This window comes from Mustela lutreola, chromosome 10 (assembly GCF_030435805.1).
Source record: "Mustela lutreola isolate mMusLut2 chromosome 10, mMusLut2.pri, whole genome shotgun sequence".
In the NCBI taxonomy this organism is placed as follows: Eukaryota; Metazoa; Chordata; class Mammalia; order Carnivora; family Mustelidae; genus Mustela; species Mustela lutreola.
In genome coordinates this window covers 42,205,757-42,225,846 of record NC_081299.1, presented here as the reverse complement: position 1 = coordinate 42,225,846, position 20,090 = coordinate 42,205,757, and the positions used below count along the sequence as shown (strand labels likewise).

The 20,090-nt window shown below is 40.5% G+C and overlaps 1 protein-coding gene and 1 non-coding gene across 2 annotated transcripts in view; one reads left to right on the top strand and one right to left on the bottom strand.

Moving 5' to 3' along the window:
* ZYG11A (zyg-11 family member A, cell cycle regulator) overlaps positions 1–20,090 on the bottom strand; it is an 86,605-nt gene that overhangs the window by 52,151 nt on the left and 14,364 nt on the right. The window contains 2 exon segments of the mRNA XM_059138514.1: positions 2,472–3,223; positions 17,672–17,837. Coding sequence (XP_058994497.1) covers positions 2,472–3,223; positions 17,672–17,837 — 918 coding nt within the window.
* On the top strand, positions 1,570–1,676 carry LOC131810632 (U6 spliceosomal RNA). The gene has a single exon (XR_009345634.1). It is a non-coding gene; the product is annotated as a U6 spliceosomal RNA (small nuclear RNA).

Genomic DNA, 20,090 nt, shown 5'->3' with positions numbered 1-20,090 from the left:
ATAAATAAAATCTTTAAAAAAAAATTAAAAAATTTTTTAAAAATTTAAAAAAAAAAAAAAAAAGAAAGAAAGAAAGAAAAAGAAAACTAAAAGGACTTCACGGGCTCCTGGGTGATTCAGTTGGTTGAATGTCAGACTCTTCATTTCAGCTCAGATCCTGATGTCACAGGTCATGATATTGAGGCCTGTGTAGGGCTCCATGCTCAGTGGGAGTATGCTTGGATATTCTCTTCCTCTGACCTTTCCCCTACTCACGTGTGTTCTCTAAAATAAACAAAATATTTTTTAAAAATATAAAAGGACTCCAAAATACAATTGCTATTTTCATCAAAAGAATAAAAATGTGAAAATAGCTCTCTCCTTTTCTACGCCATCATGGTGCGTGCAGCTGACTACCCTTTGCTATGTCTTCTCACAAGACGTTCAGGATCAAGCAATTCTTGGCCAAGAAACAAAAGCAGAAGCGTCCCATTCCCTAATGGATTCTGATGAGAACTAGTAATAAAATCCAGTACCAATGCCAAGAAGAGGCACTGAAGAAGAACAAGGCTGGGTCTAAAGAGATTACACATGAGATGGCACACAAATTTATGCTGAATGAAGGTCACCAGCTCGTATCCTATCACTCTGTAAATATCACTACTACCTGAAGAACAGACATGTTTTATTGAGGGCTGATTTTTCTGTCACTATGCTTCTGCACCAGTAGGCTTGTCCAGTAAGTATGTGAGAGACCTTTTATGGGGGGTGGGATAAAAATGTGAAAACAACTGGGGCACCCCTATGGCTCAGTCGATGGAGCACATGACTCTTGATCTTTGGGCTGTGAGTTTGGGCCCCATGCTGGTCACAGTAAGTAAATAAGCAAATAAATAAATAAATAAATAAAAATCAATGACTGAAAAATCATTTTACTCTCTCACCCTAGAAGGAATTACATATGGTGTAATTACAAAGCATTTTAAACCAGTGGTTCTGAACCTTTGCTGCACATTAGAATTACCTGGGAACTTTCAAAATCTTGATGCCCATGCCAAGTCCCAGTCCAATTAAATTAGAATCTCCGGGAGATCAGACACAGGCATCAGTACATTTCAATACGTCCAAAGTGATTACAATGTACAACCAAGATAGAGAACCATTGTTTGAAAAAAGAAATATTCGAGGGGCGCCTGGGTGGCTCAGTGGGTTAAAGCCTCTGCCTTCAGCTCAGGTCATGATCCCAGGATCCTGGGATCAAGCCCCGCACCTGGCTCTCTGCTTCCTCTGTGCCTGCCTCTCTGCTTACTTGTGATCTCTGTCTGTCAAAAAATAAAGAAAAAAAAAAAAAAGATATTCGGGGCGCGTGGGTGGCTCAGTGGGTTAAAGCCTCTGCCTTCGGCTTAGGTCACAATCCCAGCGTCCTGGGATCGAGCCCCACATCAGGCTCTCTTTCCCCCTCTCTCTCTGCCTGCCTCTCTGCCTACTTGTGATCTCTGTCTGTCAAATAAATAAATCTTTTTTTTTTCTAAAGAAATATCCTGAAACATAAATATTTAAGTATATACTGTTCTAAAAACAGCACCATGAGTGCTTGCTTCAGCAGTACATATACTAAAACTGGAACAATACAGGGAAGATCGGCACGGCCCCTACAAAAGGATAATATGCAAATTTATAAAGCATTTCACATTTTAAAAAATAAAAATATATAGCACCATGACTGGTTATAAACTTATTCTGGCAGTGTTCAATACTTTTTTTTTTAAGGATTTGTTTATCTGAGAGAGATACAATCAGCACAAACACAAGTGTGCCAGCGGGAGGAGAGGCAGAGGCGGGAGAGAGAATCTCAAGCAGACTCCCCACTGAGCACGGAGCCTGACACAGGGCTCAATCCCACAACCCTGAGATCATGACATCAGCCAAAACCAAGAGTTAGTTAGACACATAACCAACTGAGCTACCCAGAAGCCCTGTCAAAACTTTTTTAAAAAACCTTTTCAAAATTGTTTTCTCTCATACCTTTACCAAAAATGTCGATCACCCACCTTACTAATTATATTTAGCTGTTACTAGAGGTAAACAACACAAGTTTTAGAGTCACAAAGACTTGGATACAAGTCCTAGCTCTACCATTTAATATGTAGTTATATGATTAGTTTAACCTCTGAGCTTCCAAATCCTCATCTGTAAAATGGAAAGATTAAAGAGGAAAAGAACGTGCACAGTGTGACATCCTGTACATAGGAAGGAATGTATAAATGGCTATACTTATCATACCAAACTAGACTAGAAGACCTGGAGGCCAGGACCATATCTTGTTTAAGGCCATAATTTCCGAACCTAGCACATGGTAGCTACATAGGAATTACTGTTAAGCTCCTTGAGGATTTTTTATCTGTCCTGCCTCATGTACATTCTTATAGAAAACAAAAGCCTAATAAAGTTCTGGACAAAGGAAACAAACTTATTTCAGATAGAAAACAAACCCTCAAGCCTTGCTTTGCAGTAAAGAAGTCAGAATAACCAGCATCCGTAGCCAACAGTCCCACAAACTGCATCGCAGGCCGCTGCCGTATAAACAGTTCTACAGCTCCATCGGTGATGCAACTGCCCCCTGAAATATCCAGTGACACAATATGGGGCAGAATATCCTTTTGCTGCAGCAAATGAAAAGCTAAATCTGATTTGAGTTGCCTGTGATCAGAAATATCAAGGTGAAGCAGACATTTAAGTTCTCTAATAACTGCAAGAATTTGTGGTTTGGTCATAGTCAGACATTTCAGATAGTGCATTGTCAGAGATTTGAGTCGATCCTTACACATAAGGAGTGCAGAGATGTTAGTGACCAGAGTACTGGAGATATCCAAGCTTTCCAGTTTTGGTAACTTAGCAACATTAGCCAGGTCTTCACTATGAAAACAAACATTGAAAACACTTAAAATGCGAAGACCAGTGAGCTGACCAAAGAATAGCAGTCTTGAATCTCGAGGGATGCTTGCCGAGTCCAACAGGAGACACCGAAGGTTTTGCTGGATCCAGCTATTGCTGCAGAGTCCACTTATGATGTCTGGGATTGGGAGGTCAGTGTGCACGGCAGTGGCATCTAGCTCAAGGACTCTGTGATGGCAGAAGGCTTTTGTGAATGCAGCTGCTGAGATTTTAGCTTTTTGAATATTGACCAGCTTCAGTTTCATCTGGTTGCCTTGGAAAATGCTTGCTGTTCTATCAGTCAGCTTGCCTATAAGAGAACCAAAACCAGCTTGTAATAACAACTAAGTCTCTTGCCTTTTCCAGGAGGTATTGTGGCCATTGAACAATGATGGATGCTAATAGTAACAGTGACTATATTTACTGCTTACTTTGTGCCAAGCATTCTTCTAAACCCTTTACTCAGGCTACTTCATTTATTCTTTATAATATCATAATAATACTATAATACTATTATTATTACTAACATAACTGAGGAAACTGGAGCTTAAAAAGGTTAAGTCACTTGCTCCAAGTCAAAATATGTGTCAGAATCAGGAAACAAAACCAGCTCAACTCCAGAGCCCATAGTTTTGTCCATGGTAACCTGGTTCACAAAAAAACAAAACAAAACAAAAAATGAAAGAAAGAAAATAGGTAAACAAGTACAGGATATATAATATACAAATAACACTATTAATGATTACTTCTAACCAAATTAATCAACAGCCTCTGATAAGTCACTTACCTCTGTGGGCCTCATTTTCCTTATCTATAAAATAAATGGGTCATACCAGATTTTACTTAGAAAAGATTTACTAAACATCTTCTATGTGTGAGATCGTGTGTTAAGTAATGGGCACAAAAGGTAATTACACCCCTGTGACCACAAGGAATTCACATGCAGTAGTGATTTGCACCAGCTATTGAACTAGTACAGATAATATTAACTTTGGAAAAAGTTCTGAAGACTAAATATAAGTTTAGGGGAGTGGGGGGAGAATATGAAGGGCGGAAGAAGGTATCAAACACAAGGAGGCACAGAGCAGGTTATTTGAAGACCCTGAGTAGATCAACACTATTGGAACACAGTGGTGTAAAAGCTACAAAGGAAAGTGGAAAGGAAGGTAAAAGGCAGATGGGGCCTGTACACAAAGCTAGGAAACTCAAACTTTTAGCCTATGGGACAACTCCGTTTTGAAGCAGAAAAAAAAAAATGGTCACAATTCTATTTTTAGAAATACTGGGGCGCCTGAGTGGCTCAGTCAGTTAAGTATTTGCTTTTCGTTCAGATCATGATCCCAGGTCTTGGGATCAAGTCCCACTGGGCTCCCTGCTCAGCAGGGGAGTCTGCTTCTCCCTCTTTCTCTGCCCCTCCCCTGCTCGTTCTCTCTCTCTCTAATAATAAAATCTTAAAATTAAAAAGAAAAGAAAGACCAATCATGTGACTATAAAATAATAAGAATGGTGTTTGGTGGGAGTGAGATGGGGCAAGATATTATTAAAGGTTTTCATAATGCAGGGCGCCTGGGTGGCTCACTGGGTTAAAGCCTCTGCCTTCAGCTCAGGTCATGACCCCAGGGTCCTGGAATCGAGCCCCACATCGGGCTCTCTGCTCAGCAGGAAGCCTGCTTCCTCTTCTTTCTCTGCCTGGTTCTCTGCCTATTTGTGATCTCTGTCTGTCAAATAAACAAATAAAACCTTTAAAAAAAAAAAAAAAAGAGAGAAAGAAACAAAAGAGCAAAGGGGAAAAAGGAGAGGCAAACCAAGAAAAAGATTTTTGGGACAGCTGGGTGGCTCAGCAGAGTGTCCAACTCTTGATTTTGGCTCAGGTTGTCAGGTCGTGATCTCAGGCATGAGATCAATTCCCATGGCAGGCTGGCCCTGGGTGGGGAACATACTTGGGATTCTCTTTCTCTCTCTCAAAAGAAACAAAAGGAAAAAGAAAAGAAAAAAAAAGAAACAGACTCTTAACTATAGAAAACAAAATGATGGCTACCAGAGGAAAGGCAGGGAAAGATTATAAATATGGGCTGGGGATTTAGGAGGGCACTTGTGATGAGCACTGGTCGATGTATGAAGTGCTGAATCACTAAACTGTACACCTGAAACTAGTATGACACTGTATGTTAATAAACGGAATTTAAACAAAAACTTTAAAAAATGCAAGTGTTCTAAAGGAAACAAGAACATAATACAGGGTAAGGAAAGAAAAAAGGATGACAAAAATCTTCTGTCTCTCTGTGGAGTTCAAGGAATGTTTTAAACTAAGACCTAAAGGACGTAAAAGATAAAAGTCACTGTCATTCTAGATGGAAGGAAGAGCTAAAATTCTGATATGGGAAACTAGTAGGCTTTTTCTGTGAAATGAGAGGAAACCAATTAGGCTAAAGCACAGCTGAGGAAGGGGATACCAGCATCTGAGAGGTTCGAGACAGAAGCAAAAGTCAGATCTTGCAGACCAGGGCAAAGAACTGACATTTCATCCTAAGTACAAGAAGAAGCCTTTCAAGGGTGAAAGAAGGTGTGGCTGGATCTGTTAAGAGGGCTGTTTGCTATGTGGCAGAGCTTGGCAAGGGGCAAAAATGGAGGGCACCGGGGTGCCTGGGTGGCTCAGTGGGGTAAAGCCTCTGCCTTTGGCTTGGGTCATGATCTCAGGGTCCTGGGATGGAGCCCCACACATCGGGCTCTCTGCTCAGCAGGGAGACTGTCTCCCCGCGCCCCCCGCCGCCCCTCTGCCTGCCTCTCTGCCTATCTGTGATCTCTGTCTGTGAAATAAATAAATAAAATCTTTTTTTAAAAAAATGGAGGGCACCTGTGAGGTCACGAGAGAAAAGAGAAAGGTGTCATTAATAGGAGCTAAGAGGGAAAAGAATGTTCAAGATAAGATATTTTGAAGGTAGAAAATGTTTCAACAGAACCAAGAAGAGAAAAATGAAAAATGACCCTTCCTAAGTCACTGAACAGGAGGTATACGGCCAACTCATTTTGGAGATGGGGGAAACGGCAGTGTAACAGCGGTTTTAACAGAAAACCTAGATGCTTTATAGGAACAAAGGACTTACTACCAGATAGAGCTGCAGGGAGTGCCACCAGCCAACAGCCCTCATCTATGGGATATTAGCTGAAAAGAATTGCCTCACCCAAGGTCACACCATTTCCTATGCAGACCCATATCCAAAACTGAATTGGGAGGTATAAAAGTCTTGTCCTCACAGTCCAAATTTACACAGATCTAGTAGTTGTTCCACCTTCAGGATTCCCCAAAAGATCAGCTGACCTATGAGACTAAAGAATAAACACTTGGAATTAACTGGCATAGGGACAGTATTTAAAGATATGGAAGGAGCACCTGGGTGCCTCAATGGGTTAAGCCTCTGCCTTTCGGCTCAGGTCATAACCTCAGGATCCTGGGATTGAGCCCTGCATTGGGCTCTCTGCTCAGGAGGGAGCCTGCTTCCCTCTCTCTCTGCCTGCCTCTCTGCCTACTTGTGATCTCTGTCTGTCAAATAAATAAATAAAATCTTAAAAAAATAATAAAATAAAAAATAAAAATAAATTTTAAAAAATTTTAAAACTGTGGGATGAAGATATGGGAATGAAAGAGAAGGAGCAAGGACAAAGTACTGAAAACATCTACATTTAAGGTCAGTAGAATGAGGAATAAGTCATAATACCAAATAACAGCTGCTGAATGTTCTAAACATTCTAGATACATTAACTCTCTAAATGCTCCTAAAACCCAATGAGGAAGGGATTATTATTAATCACATTTTACAGATGAGTTGAAGCACAGGAAAGTTAAGTAACTGGCCCATGAAAATATACCTAATAGCCATGACAGTATACAAACCCAAAAGGTCTCACACCAGAACCAGAACTCTTGCACCTTAATTTGTTCTGCCTTTCAAAGAAGCTGAATAAGGAGACAGATTAGCAGCAGCCACTGAGGTAAAAGAAAACCAGAAGCAGAATATGATGACTGAACAGCTCAGAAAAGAAGGACAGTATACACAGGACACATCCTGGATATGTGGTTCTGAGTACTGTGCTGGGAACTCTGGGGAATCAGAGTAGCAGTGGTAGCTAAAGAAAAAAAAGACCTACAGAATGTTCAAAGTCAGATGAGTACCCAAGATGGAACCTCAAGGAACACAGAACACTTAAGGTACATACAGAAAAACAACAGCATACAAAGGAAATTGTGGAAGAGTAAACAATGATACAAGGTGGGGGGGGGGGGGAATAGAGAAAAATGAAATACCCAGGACACATGGGTGGCTCAGTCAGCTGATCCATGACCTCCAGCTCAGGTCATGATCCCAGGGTCCTGGGATCGAGTCCTGCATCGGGATCTTCGCTTGGTAGGGAGCCTGCTTCTCCCTCTGCCTGCTATTCTCCCCTTTGCCTGCTGCTCCCCCGCTGCATGTGCCCTCTCTCCCTCTGTCAGATAAATAAACAAAATCGTAAAAAAAAAAAAAGAAAAAGGAAAACGAAATACTCTAAATCAGAAAGGTCAAGAGTAATTAATACTAAAAATCAAAGCTACAAGAATCCTCTATGATTTAATGAACCTAGGCAATGCTCATTTATGGCCACCTAAGTCACAAAACCAGACAACCAAACTTAATTAGCCCCCTTAAGGAAGTATAGGGCCCTACCAGAAACATAAAACCTGAATCTGATGGGGCGCCTGGGTGGCTCAGTGGGTTAAGCCGCTGCCTTCGGCTCAGGTCATGATCTCAGAGTCCTGGGATCGAGTCCCGCATCGGGCTCTCTGCTGAGCAGAGAGCCTGCTTCCCTCTCTCTCTCTCTCTCTCTCTCTGGCTGCCTCTCCGTATACTTGTGATTTCTCTCTGTCAAATTAATAAATAAAATCTTTAAAAAAAAAAAAAAAAAACCTGAATCTGATGAAGCCTCTACATCTACTTCCAATTTGGAGGAATTACAAGGATCAAAGGAACAATCAAAAAATCATAGCACTGTCACTCCACATCACTCGGCATCAGGGAAATACAAATCAAAACCACAATGAGGTATCACCTCACACCAGTCAGAATGGCTAAAATTAACAAGTCAGGAAATGACAGATGCTGGCAAGGATGCAGAGAAAGGGGAACCCTCTTACACTGTTGGTGGGAATGCAAGCTGGTGCAAACACTCTGAAAAACAGCTCGGAGGTTCCTCAAAATGTTGAAAATAGAACTACCCTACGACCCAGCAACTGCACTACTGGCTATTTACCCTAAAGATACAAATGTAGTGATCCGAAGGGGCATTGCACCTGAATGTTTATAGCAGCAATGTCTACAATAGCCAAACTATGGAAAGAACCTAGATGTCCATCAACAGATGAATGAATAAAGATGTGGTATATATACACAATGGAATACTATGCAGCCATCAAAAGAAATGAAATCTTGCCATTTGTGACGACGTGGATGGAACTAGAGGGTATCATGCTTAGCGAAATAAGTCAAGTGGAGAAAGACAACTATCATATGATCTCCCTGATATGAGGAAGTGGAGATGCAACATGGGGGGTTAAGGGGGTAGGAGAAGAATGAAGGAAACAAGATGGGATTGGGAGGGAGACAAACCATAAGCGATTCGTAATCTCACGAAACAAACTGAGGGTTTCTTGGGGGGAGGGGTCTGGGAGAGGGGGGTGGGTTATGGACATTGGGGAGGGTATGTGCTATGGTGAGTGCTGTGAAGTGTGTAAACCTGGCAATTCACAGACCTGTAGCCCTGGGGATAAAAATACATTATATGTTTATAAAAAGTTTAAAAAAAAAATTAAAAAGGAAAAAATCATAGTGCTGTCAAACAATGGCAAAATCCAGACTGGAAAAACTCTACATAACAAACCACCATGGTTTCTCGGAAAAAAATAACTGGAAAATCCTCAAACGTATGGAAATTAAGCAACATATGTCTTTTTCTTTTTTCTTTTTTCTTTTTTTAAGATTTTATTTATTTTTTTATTTGAAGGAGAGAGACACAGTGAGAGCAGAAACACAAACTGGGAGTGGAGAGGGAAGCAGACTTCCCGCTGAGTGGAAGAGCCTGATGCAGAGCTCGATCCCAGTACCCTGGCAACATGCCCTAGCCAAAGGAAGACAATTAACGACTGAGCCACCCAGGCAGCCCATAAGCAACATACTTCTAAATAAACATATGGATCGAGGAAGAAATCTCAAGAGAAATTTTAAATGTTGAACTACATTAAGATACAACTTATCAAAATTTGTGGGATAAAGTAAAATCAGTGCTTAGAGGGAAAGTTATAGTTCTGAATACATACATTAGAAAAGAAAGATCTAAAATCAATCATCTAGGGGCGCCTGGGTAGCTCAGTGGGTTAAAGCCTCTGCCTTCGGCTCAGGTCGTGATCCCAGGATCCTGGGATAGAGCTCCAATGGGGAGCCACACTGGGCTCTCTGGATTGGGTTTCGGCTCAGGTCATGATCCTGAGTCCTGGGATCAAGCCCCCTGTCACGCTCTCTGCTCGGCAGGGAGTCGGCTTCAGCCTGTGACCCTCCCCCTTCTTGTGCTCACTCTCTCTCTCTCTATCTCTCAAACAAATAAATAAAATCTTAAAAAAAAAAAAAAATCAAGCTAACTGGGGCACCTGGGTGGATCAGGTGGTTAAACATCTGCCTTTGGCTCAGGTCATGATCCCAGGTTCCTGGGATCAAGTTCTATATCAGGCTCCTTCCTAAACGAGGAGCCTGCTTCTCCCTCTGCCTGCCTCTCCCCCTGCTTGTGCTAGCACTCACTTTCTCTCTGACAAATAAAAAAAAACCAAAATCTTTTAAAAAGGGGGCGTCTCTCCCTCTGCTCCTCCCTCTGCTCACAGGTACTTGTTCTCCCTCTCTCAAATTTAAAGAAAAGAATTTTGGAAGATTTTAACTTATTTATTGGAGACAGGGAAGAGAAGGGAGGGGCAGAGGGAGAAGGGGAGAGAGAGACCCTGCTGAACACTGACCCTGATATGGGGCTTGATCTCACAACCCTGAGATCATGAGCTGAAATCAAGAGTAAGATGCTTAACCGACTGAGCCACCCAGACATCCAATAAATAAAATCTTAGAACAAAACAAAAAACCTCCCCACACAGGGGTACACAGTGGCTCATTTGGTAGAGCATGTAACTCTTGATCTCAGGGTTGAATTCAAGCCCCACAGTGGGCCTAGAGAGATCACTTAAAAAAAAAAAACAAAAAACAAAAAACTACCCACACAAAGAGGCCACAAGGGCTTCACTGCTGAAATCCACCAAACATTTAAAGAATACACAACAATTCTTCATAAATTCTTCCAAAAAAAACAGAAGAAGGAACACCTCTCAACTCCTGCCATATCCACATAAAGATATCACAAAAGCAGAATATAACAGACCAATATCCTTAAAATAATGGCAAATCTCAAAAACAAAAACAAAAACAAAACAAAAAACCTCACCCAAATAACAGCAAACCATCTAGCAACATACAAAAGAGTTATACACCATGCCCAGGTGGGATTTAGCCCAGGAAAACAAGACTGTATTAATATCCAAGAAGGAATTAAGATAATACACTATATTAATAGAATAAAAAACAAAACCCCCATGAGCATTTTAACATATATATATAAAAAAAAAAAAGCCAACACTTTCCCTGATGAAAATGTCCAACAACTAAAATAGAAGGAAACCTCCTCAGGCTGTTAAGGGCACCTACCAAAACCCCAAAACTAACATACTTAATAGAGAAAGACTAGATGCTTTCCCCCGAGACTGGAAAAAGATAAGCATATCCATTTCAATACTTCAATACTTCAACATTGTATTGTAGGCTCTAGTCAGGAAACTGGACAAGAAAACTAAATAAAAGGCATCCAAAACAGAAAGAAAGAAGTAGAACTATGTTCATTGCTGATGACAGCATCTTGTAATAACAAATCCTAAGGAATCCACTAAACAACTACTAGAATTTTTTTTTAATGGTGAAAACAATGAAATTCATTTTATTACATACCTTTGATTAGGTGAATGCTTTCTGCATTCACTATGCAGAATAACCACAGTCCTACTGTCCTGGACTTACCCTAAACCTACCCCAATTAGTGCCACTGAACTCCAGGCTGATTGGTTGCTTAGCATAATGCACTGTTTTTGTTTTGCTTTTTTAACAACGAATTAATGAGCTCAGAAAGTTTCCAGTATGTATGATCAACAACAACAACAACAAAATCAATTGTAGAGGAACCTGGCTGGCTCAGTTAGTAAAGCATGCAACTCTAATGTTGGGGTTGTGAGTTCGAGTCCCACATTAGGTGTGGAGCCTACATTAAAAAAAAAAAAAATGGTAGGGCATCTGGGTGGTTCAGTTGTTAGGCATCTATCTGGGATTGAGCCTGCCTCGGGCTCCTTGCTCAGCAGAAAACCCGCTTCTCCCTCTCCCCCTGCTTGTGTTCCCTCTCTGTCAAATACATAAATCGTTTAAAAATAACAAATAAATAAATAAATAAAATGGTATTTATGTACACTAAAAATGAACAATCCAAAAAATGAAATTAAGAAAGCAATTCCAAGGATGGCCGGGTGGCTCAGTCAGTTAAGCGTCTGCCTGGGCTCAGGTCATGATTCCAGTGCCCTGGGATGGAGTCCAGAGTCGGGCTCCTGACTCACTCTCTGCCCCTCCCCCTGCTCATACTCTTTCTCTCTCTCAAATAAATAAATAAAATCAAGAAAGGAAGGAAGGGAGGAAGGAAGGAAGGAATTTTATGTAAAATAGTATTAAAAGAATAAAATACTGGGGCACCTGGGTGGCTCAGTGGGTTAAAGCCTCTGCCTTCGGCTCAGGTCATGATCCCAGGGTCCTGGGATCAAGCCCCACATCTGGCTCTCTGCTCAGCAGGGAGCCTGCTTTCTCTTCTCTCTCTCTGTCTGCCTCTCTGCCTACTTGTGATCTCTGTCTGTCAAATAAATAAAGAAAATCTTAAAAAAAAAAAAAAAAAAGAAAAGAAAAGAATGAAATACTGAGGTGCCTACGAGGCACAGTGATTAAGTGTCCAACTCTTGATTTCAGCTCAGGTCATGATCTCAGGGTCAAGAGATCGAGTCCTACATGGAATCCCTGCTTGGGATTTTCTCTCTCCCCCCTCTCCTCTACTCTCCCCCTGTCCCCTCAAGAGCTTGTGCATGTGTGCACGCTCGCTCGCTCTCTCTCTCTCGCTCTCAAAATAACCAAAAACAAAACAAAATTTAAAAAATAAAAAAATATTTTAAGATTTTATTCATTTATTAGAGAGAGAGCATAAGCAGAGGGAGAGGCAGAGGGAGAGAGAGAGGAAGAAGCAGACTGTCTGCTAAGTAGCCTGATGTCGGGCTCGATCCCAGGACTCCAAGATAATGACGTGAGCTGAAGGTAGATGTTTAACTGACTGAGCCAAAAAAAATAAATTTAATAAAAGTGTAAAACTTACATGCATAAACTAAAAAACACTATTGAAAGATATTTTTTAAAAGAAAAAAAAGAAAGAGAATGCCTGGATGGCGGGGCTTGATCCCAGGACCTTGGGATCATGACCTGAGCTGAAAGCAGACACCTAACTGACTGAGCCACCCAGGTGCCCCACAGCGGGATTCTTTGTAGAAACTGACCAACTGGGATGGGTGCCTGGGTGGCTCAGTCCATTAAGGGTCCTGGGAAGGGGCGCCTGGTTGGCTCAGTGGGTTAAAGCCTCTGTCTTCACCACAGGTCATGGTCCCAGGATCCTGGGATCGAGCCCTACATTGGGATCTCTGCTCGGTGGGGAGCCTGCTTCCCACCCTCTCTCTCTGCCTGCCTCTCTGCCTACTTGTGATCTCTGTCTGTCAAATAAATAAATAAAATCTAAAAAAAAAAAAAAAAAAAAAAAAGGCTCCCGGGATCAAGAGAGGGAGCTTACTTACTTCTACCTCTTTCTCTGCTATTCCCTCTGCTTGTGCTCTCTCTGCACAGTCTCTCTCTCAAGTAAATAAATTATTAAAGAAACAAAAGAAAAAAAAACAGACCAACTGGTTCTAAAATTCATACGGAAATATAAAGGACCCAGAATAGCCAAGACAATACTAAAAAGAACAAAGTTGGAAAACTTGCACTTTCCAACTTCAAAACTTACTACAAAGCAACAGTAATAGAGTCATACAAATGTAAGGACAGACATATTGTTCCATGGAACAGAATTGAGAATAAGAAATAAACCCATGCCTATGGTCACCCAATATATTTTTTAAAGATTTTATTTTTAAGTAATCTCCATAGGCAATGTGGGTCTTCAACTCACAACTCCCAAGATCAAGAGTCTCAAGTTCTTCTGATTGAGCCAGGCAGGTACCCCACTGGCACTTTTTTTAAAAAAACTGTATGACCGGGCGCCTGGGTGGCTCAGTGTTGATTAAGCCGCTGCCTTCGGCTCAGGTCATGATCTCAGGGTCCTGGGATCAAGTCCCATATCGGCAGGGAGCCTGCTTCCCTCTCTCTCTGCCTGCCTCTCTGCCTACTTGTGATCTCTGTCTGTCAAATAAATAAATAAAATCTTAAAAAAAAAAAAAAAAACGAAACTGGATGACCAGGGGTACCTGGCTGGCTCAGTTCATACAGCATGCAACTCTTGATATCAGGATTGTGAGTTTAAGCCCCGTGTTGGGTGAGGAGCCTACTTTAAAAAAATCTTTAAATAAAAAAAATAAAAATGAATAAAAAATAAAAAGTTGCCGGGACTCCTGGGTGGCTCAGTTGGTTAAGCAGCTGCCTTCGGCTCAGGTCATGATCCCAGCGTCCTGGGATCGAGTCCCACATGGGGCCCCTTGCTCGGCAGGGAGCCTGCTTCTCCCTCTGCCTCTGCCTGCCATTCTGTCTGCCTGTGCTCGCTCTCTCTCCCTTTCTCTCTGACAAACAAATAAATAAAATCTTTTAATAAATAAATAAATAGATAGATAATAAAAATTTAAAGTTGCCAAGACTATATAATAGTCAAAGAATAGACTTTTTACCAAAGAGGGATGGGACAACTGTACAAGAACATGTTAAAAATGAAGCTGGACTCTTTACACCTCATGCCATATACAAAAATAAACTCAAAATGAACCCAAAACCTCAGAGTATAAGGGTGAAGAAACCAACACTCTTAGAAGAAAATACAGGTGCAAATACTTAGGACCTTGGACTGAGCAATGAATTTTTAGATAGGATACCAAAAGCATAAGCCATAAAAGAAACAATAATTGGGCTTCATCAAAATTAACTTTTTGAGTCAAAAAACACTATCAGCAAAGTGAAAAGAGAATTCGTAGAATGAAAGAAAATAACTGCCAAGCCAGTAACTGATCAGGAACTTATACCTAAAATATTTAAAGAAAACAGACATGGAGACATAATGTATAGCATATGGAATATAGTCAGCAGTAGTATAAAAACTTTGTATGGTGACAGAGGGTTACCAGATTTACCATGGTGATCATTTTGTAACATATGCAATTAATCACTGTGTTGTAAACCTAATGTCAATTATATGTCAATTAAAAAAAAAAACTCTGGCACCTGAGTGGCTCAATCAGTTAAGCAACTGATTCTTGATTTCGGCTCAGGTCATAACGGGGTCATGGGATGGATCTCAGCAACCAGGTCTGCACCCAGCATGGAATCTGCTTGAGATTTTCTCTCTTCCTCTGCTCATCCCCCTGCTCACATTCTAAATAAAGAACAAAATCTTAGGGCCCCTCCTACAACTCAGTGACAGAGGACAACCTAATAAAGAAATGGGCAAAGGGGCGCCTGGGTGGCCCAGTGGGTTAAAGCCTCTGCCTTCAGCTCAGGTCATAATCTTAGGGTCCTGGGATTGAGACCCGAAATCAGGCTCTCTGCTCAGCAGGGAGCCTGCTTCCTCCTCTCTCTGCCTGCCTCTCTGCCTACTTGTGATCTCTGTCAAAGAAATAAATAAAATCTTTTAAGAATAAAATCTTAAAAAAAAAAAAAAAAGCGCCCCTCCTACAACTCCGTAACAGAGGACAACCTAATAAAGAAATGGGCAAAGGGGCGCCTGTATGGCTCAGTGGGTTAAAGCCTCCGCCTTTGGCTTGGGTCATGATCCCAGGGTCCAGGGAGATGGAGCCCCAAATCCAGCTCTCTGCTCAGCAGGGAGCCTGCTTCCCCCTCTCTCTCTCTGCCTACTTGTGATCTCTGTCAAAAAAATAAATAAAATTTTTTAAAATTAAAAAAAAAAAAAAAAAAGAAATGGGCAAAGGATCTGAATAGACATTATTCTAAATAAGATATACAAATGGCCAATCGCACATAAAAACATGCTCAACATCATTACTCATTAGGAAAATGCAAATCAAAACCACAATAAATACTTAACACCCACCAGGATGGCTATAATCAAAAAGTCAAACGACAACTTTGGTAAGGTTGTGAAGATATCAGAACTCTCGCATGCTGCTGATGGGAACATAAAATGGTGCAACCATTTTGGGAAACAATTTGTTAATTCCTCAAAAAATTAAACATAGAGTTGCTGTTTAACCCAGCAATTCTACTCCCAGGTACATACTCAAGAGAAATGAAAACATATGTCCACACAGAAATGCGCACCACGAGGGGCGCCTGGGTGGCTCAGTGGTTTAATCCTCTGCCTTCAGCTCGGGTCATGATCTCAGGGTTCTGGGATCGAGCCCCACATCGGGCTCTCTGCTTAGCAAGGGGCCTGCTTCCTCCTCTCTGCCTGTGTCTCTGCCTACTTGTGTTCTCTCTCTGTCAAATAAATAAATAAAATCTTAAAAAAAAAAAAAAAAAAAGAAATGCGCACCACGAATGTTTATAAGCAGCATTATTCATAACAGCCAAAAAGCAGAAACAACCCAAATGTCCATCAGCTGATAAATGAATAAAATGTGGTACAGTCACACAATGGACTATTATAGCCATAAAAATGAAGTAGTGACTGCTGCTACAATATGGATGAACCTTGACCATACTGAGTACAAAAACCAGACATAAATGGTCACATACTACACGATTTGATTTATATTACATGTTTAGAAGAAACAAACCTGGGGTGCCCAGGTGGCTCAGTGGGTTAAGTCTCTGCCTTCAGTTCATGTCATGATCCCCCAATTGGTCTCTCTGCTCAGCAGGGAGCCTGCTTCTCCCTTTCTCTCTGCCTGCCTCTCTGCCTACTTCTGCATACTTGTGATTTCTCTCTCTCTCTCTGTCAAATAAATAAATAATCCTTTAAAAAAAGAAAACAAACTCATAAAAATAGAAAGAAGATGAGTAGTTGTTTAGGGTTGGGGGGATGGGTTAAGAGTTTAAGATGATGAAAATGTTCTAAAATTGATTATGATGATGGCTGCCCAAATCTGTGATAAAACAAAACAAAACAAAAAATCCACTGAATTGTACTTTTTTTGTTGTTTTTTGTTTTTAAGATTTTATTTATTACTTGACAGAGAGAGAGAGATCACAAGTATGCAGAGTGACAGGTAGAGAGACAGGGAGGGGGAAACAGGCGCCCCACCTAGCAGAGAGCCTGATGCAGGGGTCAATCCCAGGACCCCCAGGACCCTGAGATCATGACCTGAGCGCCAAAGACAGAGGCTTAACCCACTGAGCCACCCAGGTGCCCCATGAACTGTACATATTAAATGGGCGAATTATACAGTATGTGAAATACATCTCAGTAACTTGTTACAAAAAAAAAAAACTTCTTATTAAGAAAAAACTGTAGGGGTGCCTGGATGGCTCAATCAGTTAAGTGTCATGCTCTCAGAGTCCTGTGATGGAGTCCCGTGTCAGGATCCCCACTCAGTGGCGAGTGTGCTTATCCCTCTGCCCCTCCCCTGGCTCATGTTTGCTCACTTGCTCTCTCTTAGATAAAATCCTAAAAAAAAAAAAGGAAAAAAGAAAAAACTGTAACATGGCAAATTAAACATAGCCCTTGAAAGCCCAACTACAATGGGAAGAGAAAAAATTTTCTTTAACAGTTTTTTTTTCCTTTTTTAAGATTTATTTATTTGAGAGAGCAAGTGAGCATAAGCAGGAGGGCGAGAGGGAGAGGGAGAGAACCTCAAGCAGACTCTACACCAAGCGTGGAGAAAGACAGATGCAGGGCTCAATCCTAGGACCCAGCAGTCACGACCTGATCCAAAATCAACTGCTTAACAGCCGGGTCACTCAGGTACCCTGGAAAAAATTTTTCAAAGTCTCATATTCACAATGAAAAGAGTAGAAGCGGTACCTGGTTGGTTCAGTCAGAAGAAAGAGTATGTGACTCTTAATCTCAGGTCATTAATTTGAGCCCCATGCTGGGTGCAGAGATTTCTTAAGTAAAACTTTAAAAAAAAAATAGTAGGAGACAGGACTACAGCAACAGCATTTCAGAAGCTAGAGAGCAGATGAAGTGGGAACCTGGTTTAGTTCCCCACCGTCTTCACTCTGCTAAGCCAATAGTAAGGTAAGCCTAGAAGCAAGATAAATTTCCATCAAGGAATCCCAAAAAGACTAGAAGATTCAAATCTCCACACAAATAAAATGGGAATAATTTCCATATTTCCCATCCACTTCTTGTGAGAGCTAAACAGGAATTTTATATGAAAGTGCTTTTCAAATAGTAAAGTGCTAGAGTACAATATAGAGGAACCTTATCAAAATAAAATAAAATAAAAATAAAGGAGCTTTATCTTTACCTTGCCACGTCATTACCCCAAGGAATCGATCAGCTACTTCCTGAGGGAAATTCCAATGGTCCGGAAGGCACAAGGTTCCATCAGATCTTTCAGAACACAATTTCTCTAAGTTAGCAATCAGGACGTTCAGACAGATGTTGACCAAAGTGTAGGGAGATGCCTCCTCCTAAAAAACAAACTTTGTTAGAATACACCTACAAAAATTCAACATAAAAGTGGTCATGCAAAAAAAAAAAAAAAAAAAAAAAGTGGTCATGCAAAATACAAGAAACTAGGGGCGCCTGGGTGGCTCAGTAGGTTGGGCCTCTGCCTTCAGCTCAGGTCGTGATCTCGGGGTCCTAGGATCGAGCCCCACATCGGGGTCTCTGCTTGGCGGGGAGCCTGCTTTGTCCTCTCTCTCTGCCTACTTGTGATCTCTGTCAAATAAATAAATAAAATCTTTAAAAAAAAAATACAAGAAACTACTTGATGAAGCTATCTGAAGATCTTTATCTTAATAGTGATTTATATGATTTATATGTAACGAAATCACCTTATTCCAACTGTTAACTGAATGGAAAATTTTATCTATTTTACTTTCTGTTCTAGCATGAAAATAATTAATTTCTCTCAATCTTTCACTCATCACCTGTTCTGTACCAGCCACTGAAAATACAGGATGAGCAAAATATAGTTCTAATCCTTTTGGAGCTACAGTTTTAATGCAGAATACAACCAAGAAATCTGACAATTTCAATAAAACACACGGGACAACTAACACAGAAAGCACATGGTCATTCATTCAACAAGTATTTATTCAATGATTACTATGTCCCAGAGGATAGGAAGGATTGCCTATTATTACCCTCAACAGTTCATGAAAAGATGAATACTTCCACATGTGCTGACTGAATTTCATCTCTCCTTGCCTCTTCCTGTCATTTCTTCATTCATACATACATCTTTCAAACTCTCCTCAAATAAATCATTCTTAACATGTAACTTGTGCTCTACTATGTATCTTAAAAACAACTACAACAAAAAACCTTCTGTTGACCCCCATATTCTCTTCAATATATACATACATACCTACAATAAAGTTCAATTTATAAATTAGGCACTGTAAGAGAGTAACACACTGTATTAAGCCACATGAATGTAGTCTCTCTCAAAATATCTGATTATACTACAATGTACCCTACCTGTGATGATATAAAATTGATAAAATGCCTATGTGATGAGATGTAGTTAGATAAACGACACTACCTTCTGACAATACAACAGGAGGAAGATCACCTGCTTCTGGACCAGAGCTGCTTTCTAGTAAGTAAAACCAGAGAAAGTGAAACCTCAGATAAGGAGGGACTACTGTAATCACTTTCTTCCTATACATTTTTGTTTTTGTTTTTTAACTGAGGTGTAAATCACACATAGCAAAAAAAAAAAAAAAAAATTACTTTTTGTTGTATCCTTAGTTCTATAAATTTTAATAAATGCAGTCATGTACCACCACCATAATAAAGATAGAGAGCAGTTCTATGACCCCAAAATTCCCTATGTCCTTTTGTAGATAGTCCCCAATCTGTGTTCTGTCCCAGAGTTGTTGTTTTTTTTTTTTTTTTAAGTGATAAAATCTTGCAACTTTATTCAGAGTTAAAACAAAGGGAGAGACAATTTCCTGGCATTATGATACAAACACTTGATTCAGCATTTTTAAAATTAATCCCCACATCCTTATTATTTCTATCAACTATAAAGTGTGCTTTTTAAAAAAAGAATGTTATTTTTATTCAGGAAATTTTCCTAAGAAATCTGGGCGCTCAAAAAATATTAGTGCCTATTACATCATGTGTGGTTCCCGCTGTCAATATCAGAATAGAGGCTGGCTACAGACAGAGGTCCCTGGTACCACGCCCCCAAAAGTAAAGATTTATCTCAGTTATCAGTGTGTTGAAGGACTTTGTTTTAATAAAGCTGAAATTATATCTTACAATAGGATTTTTTTTTTAGATTTTATTTATTTATTTGATAGACAGAGATCACAAGTAGGCAGAGAGGCAGGCAGAGAGAGAGAGAGAGAGAGAGAGAGAGAGAGGAGGAAGCAGGCTCCCCCCTGAGCAGAGAGAGCCCGATGCGGGGCTCGATCCCAGGACCCTGGGACCATGACCTGAGCTGAAGGCAGAGGCTTTAACCCACTGAGCCACCCAGGCGCCCCAAATATAAAAATATATTAAGATATAAAACAATATAGATCTACTTTTAAATACTCTTTTATTTACTCCATAGCCTAAACTGAATATACCAATATGTCTAGAGTCCCTTACTGTGTCCCTCCCTGATATTATTTCCCATCCCTTCACCCAGAGGCAATCATTATCTTTTTTTTTTAAGATTCTTTTTATTTATTTGACAGAGATCACAGTAGGCAGAGAAGCAGGCA